The sequence below is a fragment of the Schistocerca nitens genome, chromosome 7, assembly GCF_023898315.1.
Source record: "Schistocerca nitens isolate TAMUIC-IGC-003100 chromosome 7, iqSchNite1.1, whole genome shotgun sequence".
NCBI lineage: Eukaryota > Metazoa > Arthropoda > Insecta > Orthoptera > Acrididae > Schistocerca > Schistocerca nitens.
Genome location: NC_064620.1, coordinates 109,294,645 through 109,321,284, shown reverse-complemented (window position 1 = coordinate 109,321,284; position 26,640 = coordinate 109,294,645). Strand labels below are relative to the sequence as shown.

Sequence of the window (26,640 nt, the reverse complement as noted above, 5' to 3'; positions counted from 1 at the left end):
TTCCCGCTAATCGCGAGCGGTCACCTTAACGAGTTCGGCAATCTATGCATGCCTTCTGGGCCTGGTAAGTAGGTAGTATTTGCATGGTTAACATAGCAAATGCCAAGATACTCCTACTCAGCGAATATATTTCGATTTCATGTAATTTGAGTGAACTACATGGAACTGTCAAAATTAATCTGAAACGGTTGGCCCTAATAAATCGTGAGTCATGGATTGACCATCTAGTAATGTATGTAATGAATATTAAGGATATCATCTGTTCTGTAATGAAATAGGATGCCAAATTAATCTGATCTTGTTATAATTCCAGTTACAAAATATTAACGTTAATTTAATAGTAAGATATGATTGAGAATCAAAAATGGCAAGTTCACGGGCTGAATAATGGCTTTACAAGACTGATGCTGGTGTCTTGGCAAAGTAAGGAATGTAAGGGGATATGTGAGGTCACCATATCATAAATCAAATGTGACAATATGAACTCGCTGTGCCTGTTCAGTAACTACGAGATTACGTCGATAGAATGATTAACTAAAACAAGCATGCTACATCAAAGAATGAATCGAATGTTCCCTAAAACTTTACATGAAATAATAAGTTTCTAAACAGCTATTTGCTTCTATCGTAATTTCTGAGTCTCTTCATCCATTTGCCAAAGTTCGCATAATTTCCCCAAACTTTGCAACTCTATGAGTAGAAACTTTGGTCTGCTAATAGGTGCTGCTGCTAGAAGTCTGCTATTGTCGACTGCTAGGGAAGAAGTCTCAAATCGACACCCTCCATAAGAAGAAGTCTGTACTTGATCCCTCCCTATGGAGAAGTCATTTCTACTTGCTCTCCAGAATAAGACTCATTGCTGCATCTGCACGACTTTCTGTGCGCCAGTGGTACGATTTTACAATATGTTGCCCAATGACACGGTCGTAAATAAATGAACAGTTTCCGAGTTTGCGATGTTAACCTGTCGAAGCAATCAGTTCTTAATAAATTGGTGTGACGGCCCCTCTCTCCTGTCGAGTTACCTCCCCAGCCATCAGCTGGTTCCCCGTTTCGGATTCTCTGGAAACCAGCTCTTGGCTCCTACCCTCTGCTAAACTGTTGCTGTTACTCAACAGGGAGCGTTGTTGTTGTTGTAGTTTTCAGTCCTGAGACTGGTTTGATGTAGCTCTCCATGCTACTCTATTCTGTGCAAGCTTCTTCATCTCCCAGTACCTACTGCATCCTACATCCTTCTGAATCTGCTTAGAGTATTCATCTCTTGGTCTCCCTCTACGATTTTTACCCTCCACACTTCTCTCCAGTACTAAATTTGTCATCCCTTGATGCCTCACAACATGTCCTACCAACCGGTCCCTTCTTCTTGTCAAGTTGTGCCACAAACTCCTCCTCTCCCCAATTCTATTCAATACCTCATCATTAGTTATGTGATCTACCCATCTAATCTTCAGCTTTCTTCTGTAGCACCACATTTCAAAAGCTTCTATTCTCTTCTTGTCCAAACTATTTATCGTCCATGTTTCACTTCCATACATGGCTACACTCCATACAAATAGTTTCAGAAACGACTTCCCAACAGGGAGTGTCGTTTCAAAATCCGGAACAAGTGGCTGGCCTGTCCCTTCTGAGGAGCAGAACCACTCCGTTTCTCAGGGAACCGTAAGAGGCCTGCCGCCTCACACCACTCTGGGAAGGGCTTTTCCAACTTGAAACCAAACTTCTTATGTCAAACAGCTACACTCGGCTGCAAAGCTCCACGATCAGGCCAAGACTGAACAGTTCTGCCGTCTGTTATCTGATGTCTTAAGGGGAGTAGAAAAGATGGTGTGGGAGTGAAATGTCGATTTTTATTTTCTTATAGAAAACTTTTGTTCTTAGTTTCCTCTTGAATTTGATGTATGTTTCGTTGACTTTTGATGACTTTTAGCAATTTCAATTTACTTTGAAATAATTTACTGCGCAAGTAATTTCTACAGCTTCCTTGAACACTGTTCAATTAAGACAGATATTTTGGGAAATCTTTGCTCTAGGAGTCATAGCTGATTTGTAGTAAACCTCCTGCTGGGCAGGTTGGCTATACTGGCTGCAATGATGTAACTTCTGTTTGTTTTATAATGCATCACATTTTCAATGTTCTTTAATGCGCATTGTACCTTTCGTTGTGTATATTTGGAGTGGTAGCTCATTGAGTTGTCTTTCTCTCTTTAATATGACCCCACCAATGGGAATATTTAAGAAGGGAAAATATGAGATTAGAGTATGCAAAACATGATTCATTGGAAGCTTATATCCAGAGAATGACGTTAGGACAAGAAACACCGAACGAAGTTCCTCTCTACCATGTGATTCCAAGAAGAAACTTGTGAGCGATAATAAAGTGAACAGTGAAACCAGTGCCAGTAATATAAGTTTAATATTAGATTTAAGTGTACTAAAACAATGTTTAATCATAACTGCTTATAAACCTTTCGGGATGTAAGGTCGTGGTCCAAGAAACTCTTCTGTTCCTGATGCTTAATCAAACTGCATACTGTAATTTGTGTGTGGAGAGATTCTAAAAAATCTTCAAATGAAGAGTTTGGAATTCTATTGTGCGAGTTGTGAGAGTAATGCGCATTTTGGACATCTGAAAAACTGTAGAAACAATAAGATACTTCTATGGGCAGAGATGCATCGCTAAAGGCCCTATGGCTGAAAAACTTGGTGTGCTGTTGTGAATCTGTCATTTCCCACTACTAATGTTTCAAGGTACTCAGATGCTGAAGGGAAACAGTAAAAGTGATGGCAGAAGAATCAATGAAATCTTTAACAGTGGAAGCAGTTAAAGAAAATGATAGTAACAATGACAACTACATAGCATTTGACGGATGATGGCGCTAAAAGAGGTGTCAGTCTAGAATTTCTTGGCAGCTACAATAAATAATGTTACCGGGAAGGTGCTTGATTTTGGAGAATTGCCAAAACATTGTCATTGATGCACAAAAGTCGTTACCAATAAAAAAGAACAAATTTTTAACACAACTATCGGAAATCATATGAGGGGTCCACTGAAGTATCGATCCCTCAGCTGTGAAGATTTTTCTGCGCTCTCAAGAACAACGTGGCATTCGTTGATCTACATTCATTGGTGATGGTGATTTCATTTCACTCAAATCAATAAGGGAGAACAGGACCTATGATGATCTAAAACCGCAAAAATTAGTAGGTGGCTACCATGTGCAGAAATTAATGGGTACCTGACTGTAAAATCAGGTAGAAATATTCTAGCAGAATGTCTAAACATGGAAAGACCATTAGAGGATGAAACTTCCTGGCAGATTAAAACTGTGTGCCCAACTGAGACTCGAACTCGGGACCTTTGCCTTTCACGGGCAAGTGCTCTACGATCCGTGCTACCGAAGCACGACTCACGCCCACTGCTCACAGCTTAACTTTTGCCAGTATCTCGTCTCCTACCTTCCAAACTTTACAGAAGCTCTCCTGCGAACCTTGCAAAACTAGCACTCCTGAAAGAAAGGATATTGCGGAGACATGACTTAGCCACAGCCTGGGGGATGTTTCCAGAATGAGAAAGTTTGGAAGGTAGGAGACGAGATACTGGCAGAAGTAAAGCTGTGAGCACCGGGCGTGAGTCGTGCTTCGGTAGCTCAGATGGTAGAGCATTTGCCCGAAAAAGGCAAAGGTCCCGAGTTCGAGTCTCGGTCGGGCACAGAGTTTTAATCTGTCAGCAAGTTTCATATCAGCGCACACTCCGCTGCAGAGTGAAAATCTCATTCTGGAAGCATTAGAGGATGTATGAAAGACAGAACAACCACCCAAGTGAATATTGTCACCAAACGACTAGATAGAATATAATGAACCTGAAAGGAATGAGAAAAGCAGTATGGGCAACGTTTTTCTACAAGTCATCAAGTGACAAGGAGCCACTAGATAACTTGTATTCAATACAATGATTAAATACCGCAAATCTGCGACAGCAGGAACCTAATATATTCTTAGAAAAATCATCTTTGAAGCTATTGGAGCAGTAACAAAGCCACTATATAGAAAACTAGCACATACAAATTTTCTGAAGAAATGTCTCATGGGAAAAGCTCAAAATGAAAATTGAGCAGGGTGACCAAAAACGTATTTGTGAGCTTCAAGACACTGAATACTGGTTCAAAAAAATGGTTCAAATGGCTCTGAGCACTATGGGACTTAACATCTATGGTCATCAGTCCCCTAGAACTTAGAACTACTTAAAACTAACTAACCTAAGGACAACACACAACACCCAGTCATCACGAGGCAGAGCTGAATACTGGTGCCAGTGATTCTGTAATCCCCATGAGTGATGGAAATGGAGGCTGAATAAAGGATCTTAAGTAATGTAGAATTAAATCTAGCCATAATACAGAAGCACCCCTGCAAGAGCTGGATAGCGAATCTACAAGCCAGAAATTATGGTCAAAAATACAACAAAAGGAGCAAGCTTCTTTTGGACAGAACAGTGACTGCATTGGTTGATGCTAAAGACGATTATGGATACAAAGCTGGGGTATCTTAGGTTGTCCCTTCATTCTATAGTGAGGTCCCGTTTTACTTCAAGTTTCAGGTACGGTTTCTGGAAAACGACATTTTTTTAAACGTTCCCTGTAATCTAAGAAACTACTTAAGATCAAGCTCTGAAATTTTTACCTTTTATTGAGAGCAGTATTATGTCTGCGTGGACCTGCAACGTTACAGATAGGTCTCATAGATTGATAATAAAAGTATTATAAAAAAATACAAAAATTTTTAAGACTTTCATTAACAAATTCGTATCTTGATTCCTAACAAAGATACTTGATTTTAGATAAGTGAATGAATAGGATATGACTCTATGTCCTGGTAACATTTTATTACCTTTCATAGTCCCTGAGAAAACGGAATATAAGTATGTTAAATTTAAGATTATCAAGTTAGGGCATTGATACTCCCCTTACGCCACCCACTCACAGCCCTAATGGTTTGCAAATCCCCCCCCCCCCCCCCCCATGAAACCCAAACCTGTCTGACTGTGTATGGACACGCTGTGACTGTGTGGTCGATCCTACCTGTCTGCACTAACGGAGTGTGTTACGGCAGATAGTGGTCAGGGCAACCAGGTAGGAATCTGCCAACAAACTGGCTAACCTGCACCTTCTATCTAACATCTGTAAAGTCGTCCACACAAAGATAAACAGGTCGGGGCAGACCCTCTCGGTAGGTCGTGTCGGCCAACTGGTCGACCAGTGTATAGGGGCCTTTGAAGGTGCCCATTTACAGCCTCAGTGCTCCATCAGCCTGTCCACTACAACACTTGCCGAACTGTGCGACTACGTGTGGACTGGTGGAGACGGGTAGGGCCCCACCACCGATGGTTTATGGGCCGGCAGGTACCGTGCGGGAAAGCAGGTAGAGGTCCGTCGGTCGAAAAGACGGACTTGGACCACAGATCTGACCACAGACCCATCATCTGCACACAGGGGGACATACTCAGTCGGTGGACGGCTCAGTGAACTCGTGTGCCTGTGTATGTGGGCCTAGGAAGGCTACCAGACTGCACATAGCACGGAATATCCTCCGAGGACCACAATGATCTTAACAGCAGGAAGTACTGTGGTGTCACCGCCAGACACCACACTTGCTAGGTGGTAGCCTTTAAATCGGCCGCGGTCCGTTAGTATACGTCGGACCCGCGTGTCGACACTATCAGTGATTGTAGACCGAGCGCCGCCACACGGCACGTCTAGTCTAGAGAGACTCCCTAGCACTCGCCTTAGTTGTACAGCCGACTTTGCTAGCGATGGTTCTCTGTCTACATACGCTCTCATTTGCAGAGACGACAGTTTAGCATAGCCTTCAGCTACGTCATTTCCTACGACCTAACAAGGCGCCATATTCAGTTCCTATAATGACTATCTTCAAGAATGTATTCTGCACAGCTACTGTTGTGAATCATGTCCCGTCAAGAGCGACGTTCACCATTAATAGATTAAAGTTAAGTATGAAACTAATTACGTCCGCTTTCTGAATTCTCATTCCCTGTCATGTTCCAGAGCTCACGTCAGTATAGTTCTTCCCTCCTCACGCCAGCCTGCGTGAGCTAAAACGCGTGCATTTCGGCCTCCACTCGTAACACGGTGTTGGCTCTTCTGCTAACACAAAAAGTACACAAGACCCCGAAACAATACAGCAGGACAAGTGGATTAGCTGCTTGGTCACAGGGGACTATCTGCTGCCTGGCCGTTTGCCTTTGAGTTCTTATATGGTTCTTTGCATCACTGTTCACAAAAGATCTTGCCAAGGTGATCCAGTCTAGAATTCACTACTGAAGAAAGTTACTGAGAGATCTGCATGCAATTGCCACAAGTGTAAAGAGAGACGTAAGAAATATATTGCCGAACTAAATTCTGCATATACAGAAGCTTTATTGATATGGCTGTCAGGATTCATCAACTAACATCGATCGAACTCAAACCAAATATGACAATAAAAATGAGACCTGTCAATGCAGCAGTAAACTGTTCGGTATCAGTTGCACCTGTAGCTGCGGTTCAAGCGATTATGCCTGTCTGGATCCCATGGCAGTTGCCCGCTGATAGCTGTCACCTACTCCATGTCCTTAGCTGATTGTATGGGGGCTATTTTGTTGCCTGGACCTCCTGTGTTGATGGTCCCAAGTATCATAACTCTGAGGTTGCATCCTGGATTTTGCTAACGACACTGGTTGATGAATAGTGGTCATAGACCACCGACGTACTCTGAACGAAAGAGTAGGGTAATTGTGAGGTGACAGCTTGCAGCAGTAAGTGGCGGTTATACAGTGATCAGGCACTGACTTGCAAGAGCTGCCCAGCTTCTGACTGCCTGACAGCTCCCTCCTTTCAGCAGGTGTTGTGACGGTGTTGCAGGCGCCAGCCAGCGGACGTGGTGCGTGGCGTGCCTGCTGGTGCTGCTGCTGGCGCTGACGGGGCTGGGCGTCATCATCCCGCTGACGGCGCGGCTGCGCCACACCTCGCACACCGACCACCTCGCCGCAGTGCGCCGCATGCTGCTCGACCACCCGCTCGTTGACGGGTGAGTCACTCTCATCTGTCTCAAGCTTGGGCTAACCGGATAAAACACATTTCCTAAAAACAAATGACCAAGAGCAATTGGGGGAGCCGTACAAATTTAACCTCAATATACACAAAAGGAAATGTTCCGGCTACCTGACCTACGGATCGGCTACTCTAAATATCTAAAGACAGAAGCTTGGTATTTGGAGAGGGTGTTGTTCTTATGCTGTAGGCGTCCTTCAAGAAGGGAGTATTCGAAATTCCATCACTAACGTGTTGAAATACGCGATGAAATCTTTTTCTAAATTATTTCCTTATAAAAGCATTTTCAAAGCTAAAGCTAAATCTATGAAAATTAGCATTTAGAGTCACTGTTTCGCTGTGTTTCTGTTTTTGGAAATTCAACTCAAAATAGGCTGCAACAGTGGTTGAGAATTTTTCAAGAAAATATTTCTTTGCGTTAAAAAACTTTAAAGACAAATCTATGAAAATTTATACTTCATTTCTCGGTTAGATATAAAGAAAGTTGTATTAGGAGATGGAAGTCTCCATGGAAATGTCTCCACAAGAACACAATAGGCGTCAAATCCAGCTGCCAGAATCGCTTTTTAATCAGAAGTACATTCGGAAAGCACTATGCTTCTATGGACTCAATTAGCGGGAAAAATTTAGAAGGTGTTACAGCTTGTGAACATCATTAAGTTTTTATTAAAGAAAAATAAAATGCCAATGTAGACTATACAGACTGTGCAAGCGAAGCTGCGGACGCTAAGCTAGTTATGTGTATATATAGTTCACCGATTCTGGAAATCGAGAATCTCCAAGATTTTTAGGTGCTACACTATTGGTCATTAAAATTGCTACACCAAGAAGAAATGCAGATGATAAACGGATATTCATTGGACAAATGAATTATACTAGAACTGACACTTGATTACATTTTCACGCAATTTGTGTTCATAGATCCTGAGAGGTCAGTACCCAGAACAACTACCTCTGTTCGTAATAACGGCCTTTATACGTTTGGGCATTGAGTCAAACAGAGCTTGGACGGCGTGTACAGGTACAGCTGCTCATGCAGCTTCAACACGATACCACAGTTCATCAAGAGTAGTGACTGGCGTATTGTGAAGAGCCAGTTGCTCGGCCACCATTGACCAGACGTTCTCGATTGGTGAGAGACCTGGAGAATGTGCTGGCCAGGGCAACAGTCGAACATTTTCTGTATCCAGAAAGGCCCGTACAGGACGTGCAACATGCAGTTCTGCATTATTCTGCTGAAATGTAAGGTTTCGCAGGGATCGAATGAAGGGTAGAGCCACGGGTCGTAACAAATCTGAAATGTAACGTCCACTGTTCTAAGTGCCGTCAATGGGAACAAGAGGTGACCGAGACGTGTAACCAATGGCACCCCATACCTTCATACCGGGTGATAGGCCAGTATGGCGATGACGAATACATGCTTCCAATGTACGTTCAACGCGATGTCGCCCAGCACGGATGTGACCATCATGATGCTGTAAACAGAACCTGGATTAATCAGAAAAAATGAGGTTTTGCCATTCGTTCACCCAGGTTCGTCGTTGAGTACACGATCGTAGGCGCTCCTGTCTGTGATGCAGCGTCAAGGGTAACCGCAGCCACGGTCTCCGAGCTGATAGTCCATGCTGCTGCAAACGTCGTCGAACTGTTCGTGCAGATGGTTGTTGTCTTGCAAACGACCCCATCTGTTGACTCAGGGATCGAGACGAGGCTGCACGATCGGTTAGAGCCATGCTGATAAGATGCCTGTCATCTGGACTGCTAGTGATACGAGGCCGTTGGGATCCAGCACGACGTTCCGCATAACCCCCTTGAACCCACCGATTCCATATTCTGCTAACAGTCATTGGATTTGGACCAACGCGAGCAGCAATGTCGCGATACGATAAACCGCAATCGCGATAGGCTACAATCCGACCTTTATGAAAGTCGGAAACGTGATGGTATGTGTTTCTCCTCCTTACCCAACGCCAGTCAACTGTGTATGAGGAATCGGTTGGAAACTTTCCTCATGTCAGCACGATGTAGGTGTTGCCACCGGCGCCAAAGTTGTGTGAATGCTCTGAAAAGCTAATCATTTACATATCACAGCACCTTCTTCCTGTCGGTTAAATTTCGCGTCTGTAGCACGTCATCTTCGTGGTGTAGCAATTTTAATTGCCAGTAGTGTACTTATATCGATATTGACAAGATATCAGTCTTGGTAGTTCAAAGGCTTTTAAAAATGTTATAAGGATAACTTTTCTGCGTAATTTCGTATTAGCTCCTGAAATTCCTGAGAAAAAGAAGTCTTAGGAGTCGGGCAGACAAACGGTCGGATAACAAATGACAAAAATATTTTTGTTGTTGCCGTGTAGTTAAAATTAAAAATTTTCGAATTTTTGCATTTTCTTGTTCTGTGAAATCTTGTTGTTGCCAGATTTCATGATTCCAGATCAACGAGAAATATACTATATGTTTTGATAAGTGAGTTTGCTAGTGTGAAAATGTGTAACATAAGTGGCCCTACCTTTTGATTGCGTTGATTGAGAGGTTTAAAATTTTTACACCGCCAAAGAACTGTATACCTTAGTGTGTGACACGAATTCCAACTTGATATTTACACGTTCTTGAGAGAAAGCGGCTTTAACAAACTGATGGACGAACAGAGAAAAGGAGAACTATCTGATCCTGTAGGGGTTCCGTTTTTACCGATTGAAATGTGGACCCCTGAAAAGTGAAAAAAAGTGGCGTGGGGAAGGAGCACAATGTCGTAATGACATTGACCTGTTCAAAGATTTGGAGAGCCGGACATTCATGCATGCCGAACTGACCTCGAAATCACTGAACACGGCGCACTCACCGCACAACTTTATTGTGGCACTTTATTCCTTCCTCGTTAGCGACTTCTGTGGGGTGTATTCCGCCCTGACTTGATTTTCACGATTGACAACGCGTGACCGCAACGTACTGAGATGGTGCAGGAGCTCTTGGAAAGAAAAAATATTCAGCCAACGGACTGGCCTGCTCGTTCTCCCTAATTGGATGCCACAGGTTACTTGTGGGATGCATTGGGGAGACCTATAGCAGCACGTTGACAAGTACCAATGGTCATCCAGCAGTCGTCACCCGTGCTGGGAGGAATGGACCATCCTACTGGAAGTACTCCGTAACAACCTCGTGGCCAGCGTAGGAGTACGTTACAGAGCAGGCACTGACATCTGTGGTGATCACACAACCTATTAAGATCAATGTCCCACCTTTTGTAATTTCCAGGAGTGACTGCAGGGTAATTATTGTCTTTGAATAAAATTGTCATTTCTAGGGTGTAGAAGAATTTCCGCTACCAGTCACAATCGCAATTGTGACTGGTAGCGGAAATTTTTCTACACCCTATAAAGGAACAGTCACGGAGTTCAACAGCATCCTCTAATGATAAAATTCATCGTAATTTCTTTTCGTCTTATAGTGTGTTTCAGGCACCTCCTGTATTGTGCTGTACTGCACTGTACTCTACTGTACCTTACTATACTATATTAGTTCTATGTATCGTTGAAGCTCCATCGAGCTAGCCACTGATGCATCATGCAAAAGTTACTTTCGTCCTGAGGTTTTGCACACCAGTGCATCTTTGCTCTTGAGAACTTTTCACGATACAGCTGGAATATCTATCGGTACACTCATTTTATTTGGCAAGCATTCTCTTCAGAATATTTACAGCAACTGTGCCTTCCAAAACTGAGTGTGGCTGTAAAATAACTAACTACAGCAACTAAGGGGAGAACAAAAGATCTCGCTTCAGCCAAATGTGGTTTGAATACACGAAAGGCTTCTGTGCTTTAGGCTTATCGCCCACAAGGCTGACTCGGCTGAATCAGAATCAGTACGGCTTTCCGAAGAGGATATCCATTGACACTGCAGTAAATTGACAGTCAGTGTACCACCTCTCAATGGAGTAAATCTGATATTTTTGGGTTGTGGGGGGGGGGGGGGGAAGGTTGGAGGGAGGGAGGGGAAGAGAATGCTTTTATTTTTTTTTCACATTCGTGGTAGTCTCATTTCCAAGAGGTCGTTACTTCCATCTCCAGCATCACTGTAGCTCGCAAATCGGAAAAGTAATCCGCCAGTGAGTTGTATAGAGACATATTCGACGTATGACGGCTATGACGGCTTTCCAATAGAAACAACTGAAGGTGAATGAATAGTAAAGAAACTTGCTAAATTGTCTACAGAATGTCTGCGAGAAAGACAGTCCTTCAGAAGAACGATTGGAGACCAATATAATAAACCACAGAGCTATCAGCCTCCTCTCCAGCAAGTACAAGCGAGTCATCATTGTCGGGATCGTCATCATCAGTGATTAAACCCGTCTCCTTTCTTCCGTCCTGCAATGTCTTTGTCCAGCCATGGTTTCCTCGGTCGTCCAGCGTTTCTTCTTCCATGTTTCTGCTTATAGTTTAGTAAAAGTGTTGGAATTTCAGCCCGGAGACTTTTTGCCACATGTTCCTTACATTTTTCACAGAAGTCCCTGTCATTTTCTGTTTACTTATGTCGTCAGTCCGGTAGTATTTCAGGAAGCCAAGCATGTCATTAAATTTACTTAATAACGGACATGGCTTCGGCTACTGTGTCATTCTCAAGTAATAACTGTAACCACTTAGAATTATTGAGACCAGAATTCTTCCCTAAAATTGAAATGCTCTGCCGGAAATATGTATTGTTAGAACTATTACTTGATAAATATATAACAGGCAGATGGGGGTAAAAATACGTTTTTTAACAATTCATGTGGAACATGTTGTCGGCTCTACAATAACATATTTTTTAATTTTTCGTTAAGGCTAAATGTCTTCATTTCCCTTCTAATGTCGTGCTTTATCGTACTGTCTAGTAAGATGAGCCTGCCACATTTCTAAGAAGTCTCGTTTCTGCTCTTTCCGTTCTCTTGTGTAAAGAAACTTTGGACCTCTAATGACATGTCAGAAATTTAGGAACATCTCCTGTGTGGTAGCCTCAAAGTTTCTTTTCGTTGTGTAACATAAAATTATCCACCGCTGTATAGAAAAAGATGTTTGGATAAAAGTGATGCAGGGACAGAAGAAGAAGGAATGAAGATTAGGATTTTACCAGCCATTGCCTACGAGGTCACGGGGGTCGGAACACAACACTAGCTGAAAATTTTGTATGTGTGTGAGTGTATGTGTGTGTGTGGTGGGGGTGGGAGGGAGGGGGGGGGATGGATGGTCAAATAAGTTGGCCGTATTCTTCCCGCTACCCCCACACTTTACTTAGTACAAAATTAAATCGAGTACTAGACGTTGTCTCTAAGCTGACACTGGCAGAAGCGATGTTTCCAGGTAAAATCTTGATAACTTGCCACTCGACAGTCTAACAACTTCCTACTCCTATATCCTTCCGACAAGTCGATGTTCTGACGACGTCGGACTCGTGTAATATCACGCACAATTAGCCGTATCGTGTCGAAACCTGGACATAATAGAAAAATAGATAAAAAATGCCAAAAATCTGTGTTCTTTGTACTTTATTTGGTTCGCTGATTAGGAATCAGATGTCTGAAAACACAATTAAAAATGGCAAATCCAATCTGGCGGATCAAAAATTATAAATTTAGGGGATTCAACTAAAACGTCGAGTATAAAATATTGTGATGTCGTAGATAACGCATTAGAAGTCAAAATTACCCTATTGAAATGTTTCATTCGATGTTTTTCCTTTTTAAATCGAAATCGTAGTCACATTCGTTCCTTTTGTCTTTATTGCTTACAGAAGGATCGCTGTGGGGTACCCACTAGGAGATTCAAAAAGCCGACCTTTTACCTCAGGAGGCATATGTCATTTTCTGGACTCTCAAGATGAATAGATACGAAGTTGCCAGAAGCCGATGGATTATGGTATGCATTATTTTGTCACGGGAATATTTACGTCGAAAATCTTCTCAGTAACGCCCGTTACCTTTATTCCGAGTTTGCTCAGCATCTTCAGACAGCCGACCAATCGGCAGCTTCGATATGGCATATTCGTGCATCAAAACTATGTACACCGATGTCGGCATCGGGTATTGTTGTAGAATTGTGTGAGCCCGGTGAACCTGGCAATCGACTTCCGAGAGGTATACATTTCTCTCGGAGTTCTTGATAGATAGTTCTAAAGCTATCTGTACAATATTTGGATAGTTTTGTAGCATTACGCAAAAACAAATGACTCTGGAAAATTTTAATCTTGTAAAAAATTTTTTCGACAGTTTTCATAAAAAATACGATCACAATTCAGAATAGCTCCCAAGAATTTTACAAAATTCTCTAATGACATTTTATGTGCAGTTCAAAGTTTGTGAGATAATTCCAATAATGAGGGACACGTTTTCACTGTGTGGCTCTGCCGCACGATAGAAATATGATTTAAGTCTTTTTTGTACGTCATACACCGGTTAAAATGTCGTAAGCATACCTTCTGGTGTGCTACCCATGTCACTTTGTCCTGACGACTAGCCAGTATCGCCATCATGTATTAAATTGGCCACATAAACAATATCTGAAAATACGTCATTGTCCCATTAAGGGGGTAGGACATCAAACGGGATGACTTTGAGCAGGAGAGGCACCACAGGACATTTTAATTTCCACTGTCTTTACTTTTACAAGTAAATTCATAAAACTTTGTCAGCATGACCAGGAAGGATTCAGAATTCACACTCTTAGCAGTGGAACTTCGAGAATAATAACTAAATAATTTTGTTTGTGAAATTTCATCATTTTTTTCACTTATTAATGGCAGCATTTGTTGCTATAGGAACACTTTTCCTAATAAGTAAGAGAGATCCTTCGATGCATTTTGCACAGCATACAAACCATACTTAAAGGTGTATGAAACTCTAGAATTTTCCAAATCTATTAAAAACTTTGGTAAAAATTGAGGTAATTAACTATAAAATTTGTGTTTTTTCTGAACATGAAGTTTAAAATATAACAGCTCATTCGTTTTTTCATCAATTAAAAAAATTCTAGAGTTTCATACACATGTAAGTATGGTATGTATGCTGTGTAAAATTCATCGAAGAATCTCTCTAACTTATGAAGAAAAGTGTACCTATAGCAACAAATGCAGCCATTAGTAAGTAAAAGAAATGATGAAATTTCGCACAAAAAAAAATTATTTTGTTATATTTTCGAACTTCCACTGCAATGAGTGTGAATACTGAATCCTTGGTGATGCTGGCAAAGTTTTATGTATTTATTTGTAAAAGCATAGACACTGGAAATTAAATTGTCCTGAGATGCCTTTCGTGCTCCAAGTCGGCCCGTTTGACGTCCTACCTTCCTTAGCTGTTGAACGACGACTGTCACAGCACGTATCACATAGTTTTGAGATTGGAACGAAACAGCAGCACTGCGCAAGTAAGCACCAGTGCAATCTACACAAGATTTTGCGACACTGAAGTAGGAACAAGCACTTGTTTCCCTTTCTATTCTGTCCACGTTTTGAAGCGAGTTGGACCACTGTGCGCCGTGACGATTGGAAAGTTGTTTCTTCGATGTAGCAGTTACGTCCAGTTCAACTTTTATGGACTTCTTTTGTGTTATAAATAGACGAATTTTCAACTTCATGCTCGTTACTTTAGTGTGATTCATGAAAAAGGAATCGGTGTGGAAATGCTTGGTGGATGTCAGCTGCTGTAGCGGGCTGTGTTGGCTCGGTGTGCAGGCACAACGACCTGGCGTGGAACCTGCGCAGCTTCCTGCACAACCGGCTGTCGCGCTTCAACCTGTCGGCCGACCTTCGGCAGGTGGCGCCCTGGTCCAGCTCTGCCTGGTCCCACACCGACCTGCCGCGCCTGCGCAAGGGCCTCGTCGGAGCCCAGGTCAGTATTCCCAAGTACTGCTAACTTACCCACTACGCGTCTGAACCACATGGCAGGGCAGGACAATGCAGTGTCTCATCATCATCTACATATCTAGCGTAGGTTTAGTCATCCTTATTCGTTCCCATTTCAAGTATAACGCGACTGATCTTTCGGTCTCTTGTTAGGACACGCATCATTCCATTTTTCCTTGAGCTATATATTTGTATATTAATTTAGATATTCGTTCTTCTTACATCCTTTGAATGTGAAACTTCCTGGCAGATTAAAACTGTGTGCCTGACCGAGACTCGAACTCGGGATCTTTCCCTTTCCCGGGCAAGTTCTCTACCAAGTGAGCTACCCAAGCACGACTCACGCACCATCCTCACAGCTTTACTTCTGCCAGTATCTCGTCTCCTACCTTCCAAACTTTACAGAAGCTCTCCTGCGAACGTTGCAGAACTACCACTCCTGAAAGAAAGGATATTGCGGAGACATGGCTTAACCACAGCCTGGGGGATGTTTCCAGAATGAGATTTTCACTCTGCAGCGGAGTGTGCGCTGATATGAAACTTCCTGGTAGATTTGGTAGAGCACTTGCGCGCGAAAGGCACAGGTCCCGAGTTCGAGTCTCGGTCCGGCACACAGTTTTAATCTGCCAGGAAGTTTCATATCAGCGCACACTCCGCTGCAGAGTGAAAATCTCATTCTGGAAACATCCCCCAGGCTGTGGCTAAGCCATGTCTCCACAATATCCTTTCTTTTAGGAGTGCTAGTTCTGCAAGTTTCGCAGGAGAGCTTGTGTAAAGTTTGGAAGGTAGGAGACGAGATACTGGCAGAAGTAAAGCTGTGAGGACGGGGCGTGAGTCGTGCTTGGGTAGCTCAGTTGGTAGAGCACTTGCCGGCGAAAGGCACAGGTCCCGAGTTCGAATCTCGGTCCGGCACACAGTTTTAATCTGCCAGGATGTTTCATATCAGCGCACACTCCGCTGCCGAGTGAAAATCTCATTCGTTTGAATGTATTCATGCCACTTCTTCTGTACTCCTCTATCTTCTTAAGCACACTTTTGACACCTAGTTCATTCCATGTTTCACTGTTTTTTATTCTATATATGAATTTCTAACCACCCAGAGGTCTTAGGAGTCTCATCTGTGCTGCCTGGATCCTCCTCCACTAACTAGCAACTGGAGTCCAAGTCTCTCACCCATGTATTAGAAGTGGTACTGCCATCATGTTATAAAATTTTAGTACTGGCTCTTTTCTAACTTTTTGTGGAGAGTACGATTTGTAGTACCTACCAGCTGCTGGGATTTTTGCAGTTGGTGTTCTTGATCATTGTGTGTGGCATAAGAGACTTCACAACCTAGGCATTTAAAAGTATTTATTTGTCCTAGTTGTGTATCATCAGCTATTAATTTTGCTTCTTACCATGGAATGCCATTATCTTAGCTTTACCTTTAGATATTCTAATATTGTAATCTCTTTGCTTTCTTGTTCAACGACCAAACTGCTCTCTGTTATTTATCTTCTGAGTCCACTAAGATTATGTGGTCACCTACAAACAGGACGGTATTTACAACTTTATTATTAAGCAACACTTTATTCTGCCACGTCTTTATGACGTCGTCGGTGTGTATGTTAAATGTATATTTAGCAATAGAGATGTTATGTAAACTCAAAACACACAAATTAAAATCGATTTTAAAAAATTTGGACTGGTCCCAAGATCACTATCAAGCGATACGCATCTAGTGCGCGGTTATCACGGTGCCAATTATCAATTTTGTTCGCAGCGTTGGCAACAACGACAAAAGATCAACGTCTTCCAATGATGAAATTAAATGTAATTTAACTTAGTTTTTGCGGCGGCGCGGTGCGGTGCTGTTGTATCACTCACCGTGTGGCGAATCTCTCCTCACACGCACGTCTCCATTACTGAAATGCAATTCTCGGCCGGGAAAAGCTATAGAAAAAAACAGCTGTATATCTCGTAACCACAAGTCGCACTAAAAATGTTTCGTCGGTGGTAGGTGAGTAATAGTTACATGGAAGTATTTACGTATGTGAAATTTCACTTTGTTAGAGTGAGCTTGCATACACTCATGACTATCAAGCCTTACTCTACGCTGCACAAAGTCTGAAAAGTTCACACGCACATATCACTCGTAACCGTAGCCAGCTTGCGGTAATTATTAGTTACCATTCACAGAAATTTTGCAAACGGTTGGTTTCTTTTAGAATTGCTCGCTCAGATGTTGCAATTATCAATCTCACGTAACAAAATGTTCACTTTGCGATTAAGCAACAATCCGTTCGGAATTTAGTTACTTAAAATGTCACCAAAGGTTATGAATTTCACACCGTGAATTAAATGGAACACTCTTCCGCACTTTGCGACACTTCTCAAACATTTTAGTATCGAAGTATCACAATATTAATAATTTTCATCGGAGTATCTATCAATAGCTCTGATCACTATGAGATACAAGCTCCGACTCTACTCATCTCACTGCACAAAATAGTCTCTAGTTCCCAAACTACGCGCGATTATGCTGAATTGTGACTGGCAGAGAAATATCACAGCCAATCGGAAGGCAGCATCAAACACGTTCAGTCCCGCGCATATGTACAGAACCAATCAAAATGTGTCACTAAATCAGAGGAGTAAATTGACATGAATAAATTTAGAAAAATCCACTTATGTAATATTAACTCCTTGACAAAACTACTTTATGGAAGTCATGATCTCATTTCCCCACTATCACAAACTGGTCAAATAATTTATAACAAATTCCTCTGAACGAATGACTAACCCACACGTCCTTCTCGAACATTCGTCACGAGACAAGATGCTTCAGTGCATACTATAAAAACTTTATGTAAAACATTTCACACCTTCATTCATTCTCATAACCAAGCATAATTGTAATGGCAATTACCAAATAATTTGAAAGTAAACAAATAGAACAGCAAATAAAAATGACAGTGTTGTGGCTGCAGCTCAAACTGTGTCCGTCAGCTAGTCACATGTATCAAATCGCATAGAAACTACACTCCTGGAAATGGAAAAAAGAACACATTGACACCGGTGTGTCAGACCCACCATACTTGCTCCGGACACTGCGAGAGGGCTGTACAAGCAATGATCACACGCACGGCACAGCGGTCACACCAGGAACCGCGGTGTTGGCCGTCGAATGGCGCTAGCTGCGCAGCATTTGTGCACCGCCGCCGTCAGTGTCAGCCAGTTTGCCGTGGCATACGGAGCTCCATCGCAGTCTTTAACACTGGTAGCATGCCGCGACAGCGTGGACGTGAACCGTATGTGCAGTTGACGGACTTTGAGCGAGGGCGTATAGTGGGCATGCGGGAGGCCGGGTGGACGTACCGCCGAATTGCTCAACACGTGGGGCGTGAGGTCTCCACAGTACATCGATGTTGTCGCCAGTGGTCGGCGGAAGGTGCACGTGCCCGTCGACCTGGGACCGGACCGCAGCGACGCACGGATGCACGCCAAGACCGTAGGATCCTATGCAGTGCCGTAGGGGACCGCACCGCCACTTCCCAGCAAATTAGGGACACTGTTGCTCCTGGGGTATCGGCGAGGACCATTCGCAACCGTCTCCATGAAGCTGGGCTACGGTCCCGCACACCGTTAGGCCGTCTTCCGCTCACGCCCCAACATCGTGCAGCCCGCCTCCAGTGGTGTCGCGACAGGCGTGAATGGAGGGACGAATGGAGACGTGTCGTCTTCAGCGATAAGAGTCGCTTCTGCCTTGGTGCCAATGATGGTCGTATGCGTGTTTGGCGCCGTGCAGGTGAGCGCCACAATCAGGACTGCATACGACCGAGGCACACAGGGCCAACACCCGGCATCATGGTGTGGGGAGCGATCTCCTACACTGGCCGTACACCACTGGTGATCGTCGAGGGGACACTGAATAGTGCACGGTACATCCAAACCGTCATCGAACCCATCGTTCTACCATTCCTAGACCGGCAAGGGAACTTGCTGTTCCAACAGGACAATGCACGTCCGCATGTATCCCGTGCCACCCAACGTGCTCTAGAAGGTGTAAGTCAACTACCCTGGCCAGCAAGATCTCCGGATCTGTCCCCCATTGAGCATGTTTGGGACTGGATGAAGCGTCGTCTCACGCGGTCTGCACGTCCAGAACGAACGCTGGTCCAACTGAGGCGCCAGGTGGAAATGGCATGGCAAGCCGTTCCACAGGACTACATCCAGCATCTCTACGATCGTCTCCATGGGAGAATAGCAGCCTGCATTGCTGCGAAAGGTGGATATACACTGTACTAGTGCCGACATTGTGCATGCTCTGTTGCCTGTGTCTATGTGCCTGTGGTTCTGTCAGTGTGATCATGTGATGTATCTGACCCCAGGAATGTGTCAATAAAGTTTCCCCTTCCTGGGACAATGAATTCACGGTGTTCTTATTTCAATTTCCAGGAGTGTATATACACTCGGGCAGCAGCCACCACCTATCCTGCACATGACTCATACGGTACGCCTCTTCACCGCAGGGGCAAATCTCAATAGGCACGACGTAAGGCGCTACGCCTCGCTTACTCGTCATCCAGATTTTCATCCTGAACAATTCTGTGTGTTGCGTATGCAGCCGGGAACAGTCTTTTATTGCCGTAGTGAGTATACACTCTAACTATATATGTCAGAAAAATTGGGAGAGTCTCACAAGAAAGCCTTTGTCCAAGGAACTGCAGATTACGGAAGTACAGGTACCCGATCGGCCTTCTCTTTTAATAGAGGATTTCAGAGATTTCCACGTCCTCGATATTCTGGGTATCAACCGACGGAGTCGCCGCTAAAAGGTTTGAAAATTCATGGTCAAATAATTCTTTCTACAAACTGTTGTAAGACATCCAGAGGTCAGTAATTATTTAAGCTCATAACAAGAACAGCTGCTTAATAATGGAGACTGAAAGTCCGTTTATCCCTCGAATTCACTTTAGCTATGAAGCACACACGAGACTCGCTTTCAGTACTCCAAAGACCTATTTCTGTTCAATATAGTTTTTCCAACGCCCTTTCCCGTACTTGTGAATTATGATGTGCGATTCATCTTATTCTACGACCGTGCTTTCACAACCTACAGAATCAGTATGGTTAGTTACAATCACATAACACGCCCCACGAACCGCAGTAATCACAAATATTGTTGGTGGATAATCCGTTTCTGAAGCAGTGGTCTCCAGTGAATATTCCTTAACCCAGCAAGACACTTAATTAATACGTTAATGTCTCGAACCTCGTGTTTTTCCTAATAGTTGTTCTTTTGTAACGTTTTACAATTTAATTGGAACAGGAAGTCTCCCCATGATAATGCACGCAATTCTTACAATCGTGATTCGGCAATACATGATGGTCCCAACAGCAATGTAAACAATTTTCCAAACATGCTCAATCCCAAAATCAACTCACGCCATGTGAGAACAGTACAAATCGACATTGCACTGGCTTCACTTATCTTTAGAAGACTAATGACACTATGTGTCTTTTTGCCAACGGCATTATATCAAAATCAGTTGCGACAGATTCCACTCGCAATTTTTTTCTATCTGCTACTGCACAGCTGCCAAGTGGCTACCCCGGGGGTGGATTTATGAAGTTCGTGCCTGGGGGCGGTTGCCTAGAAGACAAAGAAGGCCCACGGGTCCTCTCCTTGAAATTTCAGGAAGAAAATTTTCAAAAAATACTGTTTTAAGCTGTTTTGATACTTAAAAATTTGAAACAGTTGCTAAAATGTTCTTCTTAATTCTGACAGCTATATTTTTGCCAGTTTATATATATATATATATATATATATATATATATATATATATATATATATATATATATATATGTTGAACATTATAATTGTAAAGCTTGCTGCTGTGGCAGACCGGGAAGCCCTACTAATATTTGGCACCCGCAGTTCGAACAGGAGGAGGAGCACAAGTCACTGGTACAGGTAGTACATACTCTCGTGCACATTAAGCTGGCTTGAGGAACACTGAATTAAACATTAAATCTACTGACCAACACTCTAAATTCGCGTGCTTAACTTTGGCGCAGATTAAAAGAATTACCGTTTGATTACCGGACGATCTTACAGAGTTTCCCAACCAAATAGTTGAAGTGATGGCGTCGTCCGATTGGCAATGTTGGGGCGGGCACTGTCGTGTCGTAGAATGATCCCGTCCGACACCAGCCCACAGCGCGAGGGCGAACGGGAGAGCCAACACTGGAAATACCCCTTCCTCCCGCCAAAGAAATCTGAAGCTATTCACCCGAACTACGGTAACGTCATGATGACTTTTTTGTTCGACTGAAGGGGGGCACACTGCTCTTCGAATTCCTCGGGCGTGGTAACACAGTCAATGTGCAGCGCTATGAAGACAATTCGTGATACAGTCAAAACAAGCAGGAATGCTGTCGAATGGATTCATGCTGTTGCACGATAACGCACTCCTCCATACTGCCAATCGAACGAAGGCTATGCTTCAGCGTTTCGGGTGGGAAACATTGCAACATTCTTCACACACCCCAGATCCTTCACTGTACGATATTTCGTTGTCGGTGATCTGAAGAAAAGCAAGCGTGGACATCGGTTTCAGTCAGAGTGGATGAGCTTGTTGATCCGTCGCGACAGACAGCGCTGTACGAAATAGGAATCGATCTTATCGTAGCCCACTGAGATAAATGACTCAAAGCATGTGGTGATTACTTTTGAATGGAACCATCGCATGGCCCGTTGTGGCTGGTGTTCGTTGTTAATTTTACCGCCACTCCTATGTCTACTCACGACAGTATTGTCTGTTCTTGTTTGCGATTTGTGAAAGCATCTTACGGCATCAGAGCCAAGTACCCTGTTTTCCTATCAGACGTTCGTCATTCCTGAAAGACCCCAGGTGAGCCAGTCTACCTGGATTTCTCTTGTACTTTTAATAGTACATTACTTGTGTTATTAACTCCTTGTCAGTAATTTTCCAAAACTCCCACATATGTATGCAAACTGATTTTAACGAATCCTTTCATACCAATTAATGCTGTTGTTATTTGACCATTTCTTTTGTGAGTTCGTATTGACGCCTCATACACAGCTCCCTTATCTTCTGCGGCTGCTATCCTGTGGTCAGATTACTATTGTTGAATTTTAGATCGGCCATTTCTATTTCCCGAGCCTGGGTATCTTCTTATGTGATCTGTGCTATTTATCTTTGATCAAAATTGCCTATGTTTTGCTTTAATCCAGGTTAAATAAAATACTTCTGTTTTGTAATTCTACTTGGTTTCATTCTTTTGACTTGACCGTAAAACTCTAATCATAGTTGTCTAACGACACTCTGAATGTTGGTGCACTGTTTGATTTGTAAGTTGCTTCTTTGCCTGAATTCGTCGATAGACCAGCTTGGTAGAAAGATTTTTCTTGTAGCTTTTCGTTTCACTTTCCAGTGTTTTCCGTACCTTCTCTCCACTTCAGAAATAATTTTAGTGAAGCACAGAGCCAGCCTTGTTTAGTGACAGAATGGCTGTATTTCAGTCTGAAGTTTTTGGAGATGCATTCGTATGAGGAGACAATCTTTTTCTACTTTTAATCGCTAACTTCATTAACTTTCGTTCAGTTCAATTTTCATGAATGATTTCAGTGAGGTATTTAAATTATTAAAGTCATCTGATTTTTCCGTGCATTGTAGTTGTACATTTTGCTGCTTGTTTATTGCAAGGTAACATACTTAGTATTTTCGAATGAAATTTGCTAACCAACTTTTTCTACAATTTCTTTTAAGAGTTAAGTTTATTTCTTGCTTGTTGTAATGTGACAATATTCCCAGAACATCGGCCAAACCGAGGGAAATCTTTAATTTTACTCTGTCTGAGTTGGTGATTAATATGAAGGATAGATTTTTGTCTGAGTCATTAATCACTTTTTCAAACACGCACGTGAATAATAATGAAGAGAGTCCTTCGTCTTCTTTTTCCCCAACATTGATCTTGAAGGGGTGTGCTGTTCCCACACTGAAACTAATTTGATTTAGTCTATGTCAACGTCTGTTTTAAGATTGTTGTTTTTGTGGTTTTTCGATGTTATTATTGTTATTATTGTGGTGTCACCGCTAGACACCACACTTACTAGGTGGTAACTTAAATCGGCCGCGGTCCTGTAGTACATGTCAGACCCGCGTGTCGCCACTGTGGGATCGCAAACCTAGCGCCACCACAAGGCAGGTCTCGAGAGACTGAGGAGACCTCGCCCCCAGTTGTACGGACAACATAGCTAGCGATTGGACGTGCTAAGCCTTGCTCTCATTTGCCGAGAGATAGACAATAGAATAGCCCTCTGCTAAGTTAAATGGCGACCACCTAGCAAGGCGCCATTTGTATCAGTGCCAATAGCTTACGAGTATGCAGGAGAGATGTATTCCAACAAGAGAATAAAGTTAAGTATTAAAAAAGCTACGTATTTTTCTTTAGTGCATTTATAAGTCTCATGTTCCAGACTTCACGCCCGTCTGCGTTAGCCTTGCGTGCCCTATCGGCTACAGCATTGTGTCTGGGCTGTATGGTCTAGACACAACAATTATTTAATTAAATAGTGATACAAAATATTTTTGAGTGAAACCATGGTCCGATGTAACAGAATGTTTAAATGTCATAATATGATGAAGTTATAGGTATAAAGAAACATTTAAAAAAGATTTGAGATATCCTGTTTTCATGATTCATCAGTGTTTCCAATCTTTTGAGCTATGCTGCCATTGTGACTCTACGAGAGATGACTAGCTGCTGCAGTACTATGGAACCCGTGCGCCTGTGTCCGCAGTTCTGGGCAGCGTACGTGCCGTGCGACTCGCAGTACAAGGACGCGGTGCAGCTGACGCTGGAGCAGATCAGCGTCATCCGCCGGCTGGTCGACAGCTACGCTGACCTCCAGTTCGTCACCACGGCCGCAGGTGAGTCGCAGCGCGCTTGCAGGTACCGAAAGTAATGTTGCGGTGCGAAGCTGGACCTAGTGGGAGACATTTATCAAGCCCGCTACAGCTGCAGTAAAAAGATGAACGCCATAGCAACAGAAAATACGTCTGCACTAATTTCTATGGTGCTCCATACTGGGTCATTTTTTGAGATGTAAGTAGTAGGAGGACAACTAAAGTTTCTCATAATTTCCATGTTAGGGGCCTACGAGCAACACAACACCCGAGTGAAACATTTGAAAATGTTCCTGTTTCGTAAGAAAGGCATACATCTTGAGGTACATAATTGCACTACTGGCCATTAAAATTACTACACCACGAAGATGATGTACTACAGACGCGAAATTTAACCGACAGGAACAAGATGCTGTGATATGCAAATGATTAGCTTTTCAGAGCGTTCACACTAGGTTGGCGCCGGTGGCGACACCTACAACGTGCTGACATGAGGTTTCCAACCGATTTCTCATACACAAACAGCAATTCACCGGCGTTGCCTGTTGAAACGTTGTTGTGATGCCTCGTGTAAGGAGGAGAAATGCGTACCATCACGTTTCCAACTTTGATAAAGGTCTGATTGTAGCCTATTGCGATTGAGGTTTACCGTATTGCGACATTGCTGCTCGCGTTGGTCGAGATCCAATGACTGTTAGCAGATTATGGAATCGGCGGGTTCAGGAGAGTAATACTGAACGCCATGCCGGATCCCAACGGCCTCCAGATGACAGGCATCTTATCCGCATGGCTGTAACGGATCGTGCAGCCACGTCTCGATCCCTGAGTCAACAGATGGGGACTTTTGCAAGACAACAACCATCTGCACGAACAGTTCGATGACGTTTGTAGCAGCATGGGCTATCAGGTCGGAGGCCATGGCTGCGTTTACCCTTGACGCTACATCACAGACAGGAGCCCCTGCGATGGTGTACTCAACGACCAGCCTGGGTGCACGAATGGCAAAACGTCATTTTTTCGGATGAATCCAGGTTCTGCTTACAGCATAATGATGGTCGCATCCGTATTTGGCGACATCGCGGAGAACTCACATTGGAACCGTGTATTCGTCATCGCCATACTGGCATATCACCCGGCGTGATGGTATGGGGTGCCATTTGTTACACGTCTCGGTCACCTCTTGTTCGCATTGACGGCACTTTGAACAGTGGACGTTGCATTTAGGATGTGTTACGACCCGTGGCTCTACCCTTCATTCAATCCCCGCGAAACCCTACATTTCACCAGGATAATGCACGACCGCATGTTGCAGGTCGTCTACGGACCTTTCTGGATACAGAAAACGTTCGACTGCTGCCCTGGCCAGCACATTCTCCAGATCTCTCACCAATTGAAAACGTCTGGTCAATGGTGGCCGAGCAACTGGCTCGTCAAAATATGCCATTCACTACTCTTGATGAACTGTGGTATCGTGTTGAAGCTGCATGGGCAGCTGTACCAGTACGCGCCATCCAAGCTCTGTTTGACTCAATGCCCAGGCGTATCAAGGCTGTTATTACGGCCAGAGGTGGTAGTTCTGGGTAGTGATATCTCAGGATCTACGCTCCCAAATTGCGTGAAAATGTAATCACGTGTCAGTTCTAGTAAAATATATCTGTCCAATGAATATCCATTTATCATCTACATTTCTTATTGGTAGCAATTTTAATGGCCAGTAGTGTGTAAAAGGGGCTTAAAACAATAGATGATAAATTTATAGAATTCTTTGGTGTCCGCTCAGGTCGTATCATAAGTTCTCCACGACTTGTTACTGTCTTCATGTGGTATCGTACGACTGCTGCCCTCCTTAGATCGACGTAGTGTATACGTTGGTCCTCACCCCTCCGTTCTTCCGCTCCTATCGCTGCCCATTTAGCTGCCACGATGGGTGGTGGCGGCAGTGATGGCGACCCCTGGCAGCGAACTGCGGTCCGCAGATTCTGCGCTATCGTCACTGGGTGTGGTTGTCACTGTATGAGTTTTCTTTTTAATGTAATGAAACCTTATGACATGAAGTTTCTTATTGGCTTGACCTCGTGTATGGATTACTAATTTCAAAGGGAATAATCTGGCGACATCAGATCAACAGGGTACAGTTATGAAACCAAGATGTGCGATAAACCACACCTTTGCAATCGTGTCATCGTAAAAACAGAGTAGAGTATAAAAAATGTACCTCGTGTCCTCGTGTCCTCGTGGCAAGATATGTACAAGTGTGGCACGTCAAGAAGTGTCGCGTGAGTGTGGGTTGGCTGCTGCATCAAGGTTCGACAGCTCACTAAGTAGCAGGCATCCATCTTTCTTAGAGTGGTTTGGATCCGAATTTCAATGTGCTGGTTAATAATGCAATTTCATAAGGGGAAATCCTGATAAAGAACCTTGGTTTGGTTCTAATCTATGTTATCGTCCACTGCTGATTTGGTGGTCTGCTCTAATTCAGAGTTGCGGCTATGTTCACTTGACTTTTAGGGCACGTGCAGTTTCGCCAGTGATTGCCAAGCCGCATTAGCACGGGGGTTTGTAGACTGTTGATTCATGAAGACCTAAGGAACATAGGCGTCGTTCCTGCACTATTTCTGATGATGCACCTACAAGAATGCTTGAGATCCGACAGGTCGCCTCCAGAATAAAATCATTGAACTTCTTAGCACTACATCCAATGGAAATACTGTCAAGAATTTTCGACTATGAGCTACTGCTCAATCACC

General features: G+C 43.4%; 1 protein-coding gene across 1 annotated transcript in view; it reads left to right on the top strand.

Moving 5' to 3' along the window:
- The window catches only part of LOC126195052 (dipeptidase 1-like), a 699,024-nt gene that overhangs the window by 256,291 nt on the left and 416,093 nt on the right, over positions 1-26,640 (top strand). Inside the window, exons 4-6 of the mRNA XM_049933499.1 lie at positions 6,918-7,083; positions 14,808-14,964; positions 23,788-23,917. Of these exons, the coding sequence (XP_049789456.1) occupies positions 6,918-7,083; positions 14,808-14,964; positions 23,788-23,917 (453 nt within the window). The remainder of the gene's footprint in view (positions 1-6,917; positions 7,084-14,807; positions 14,965-23,787; positions 23,918-26,640) is intronic.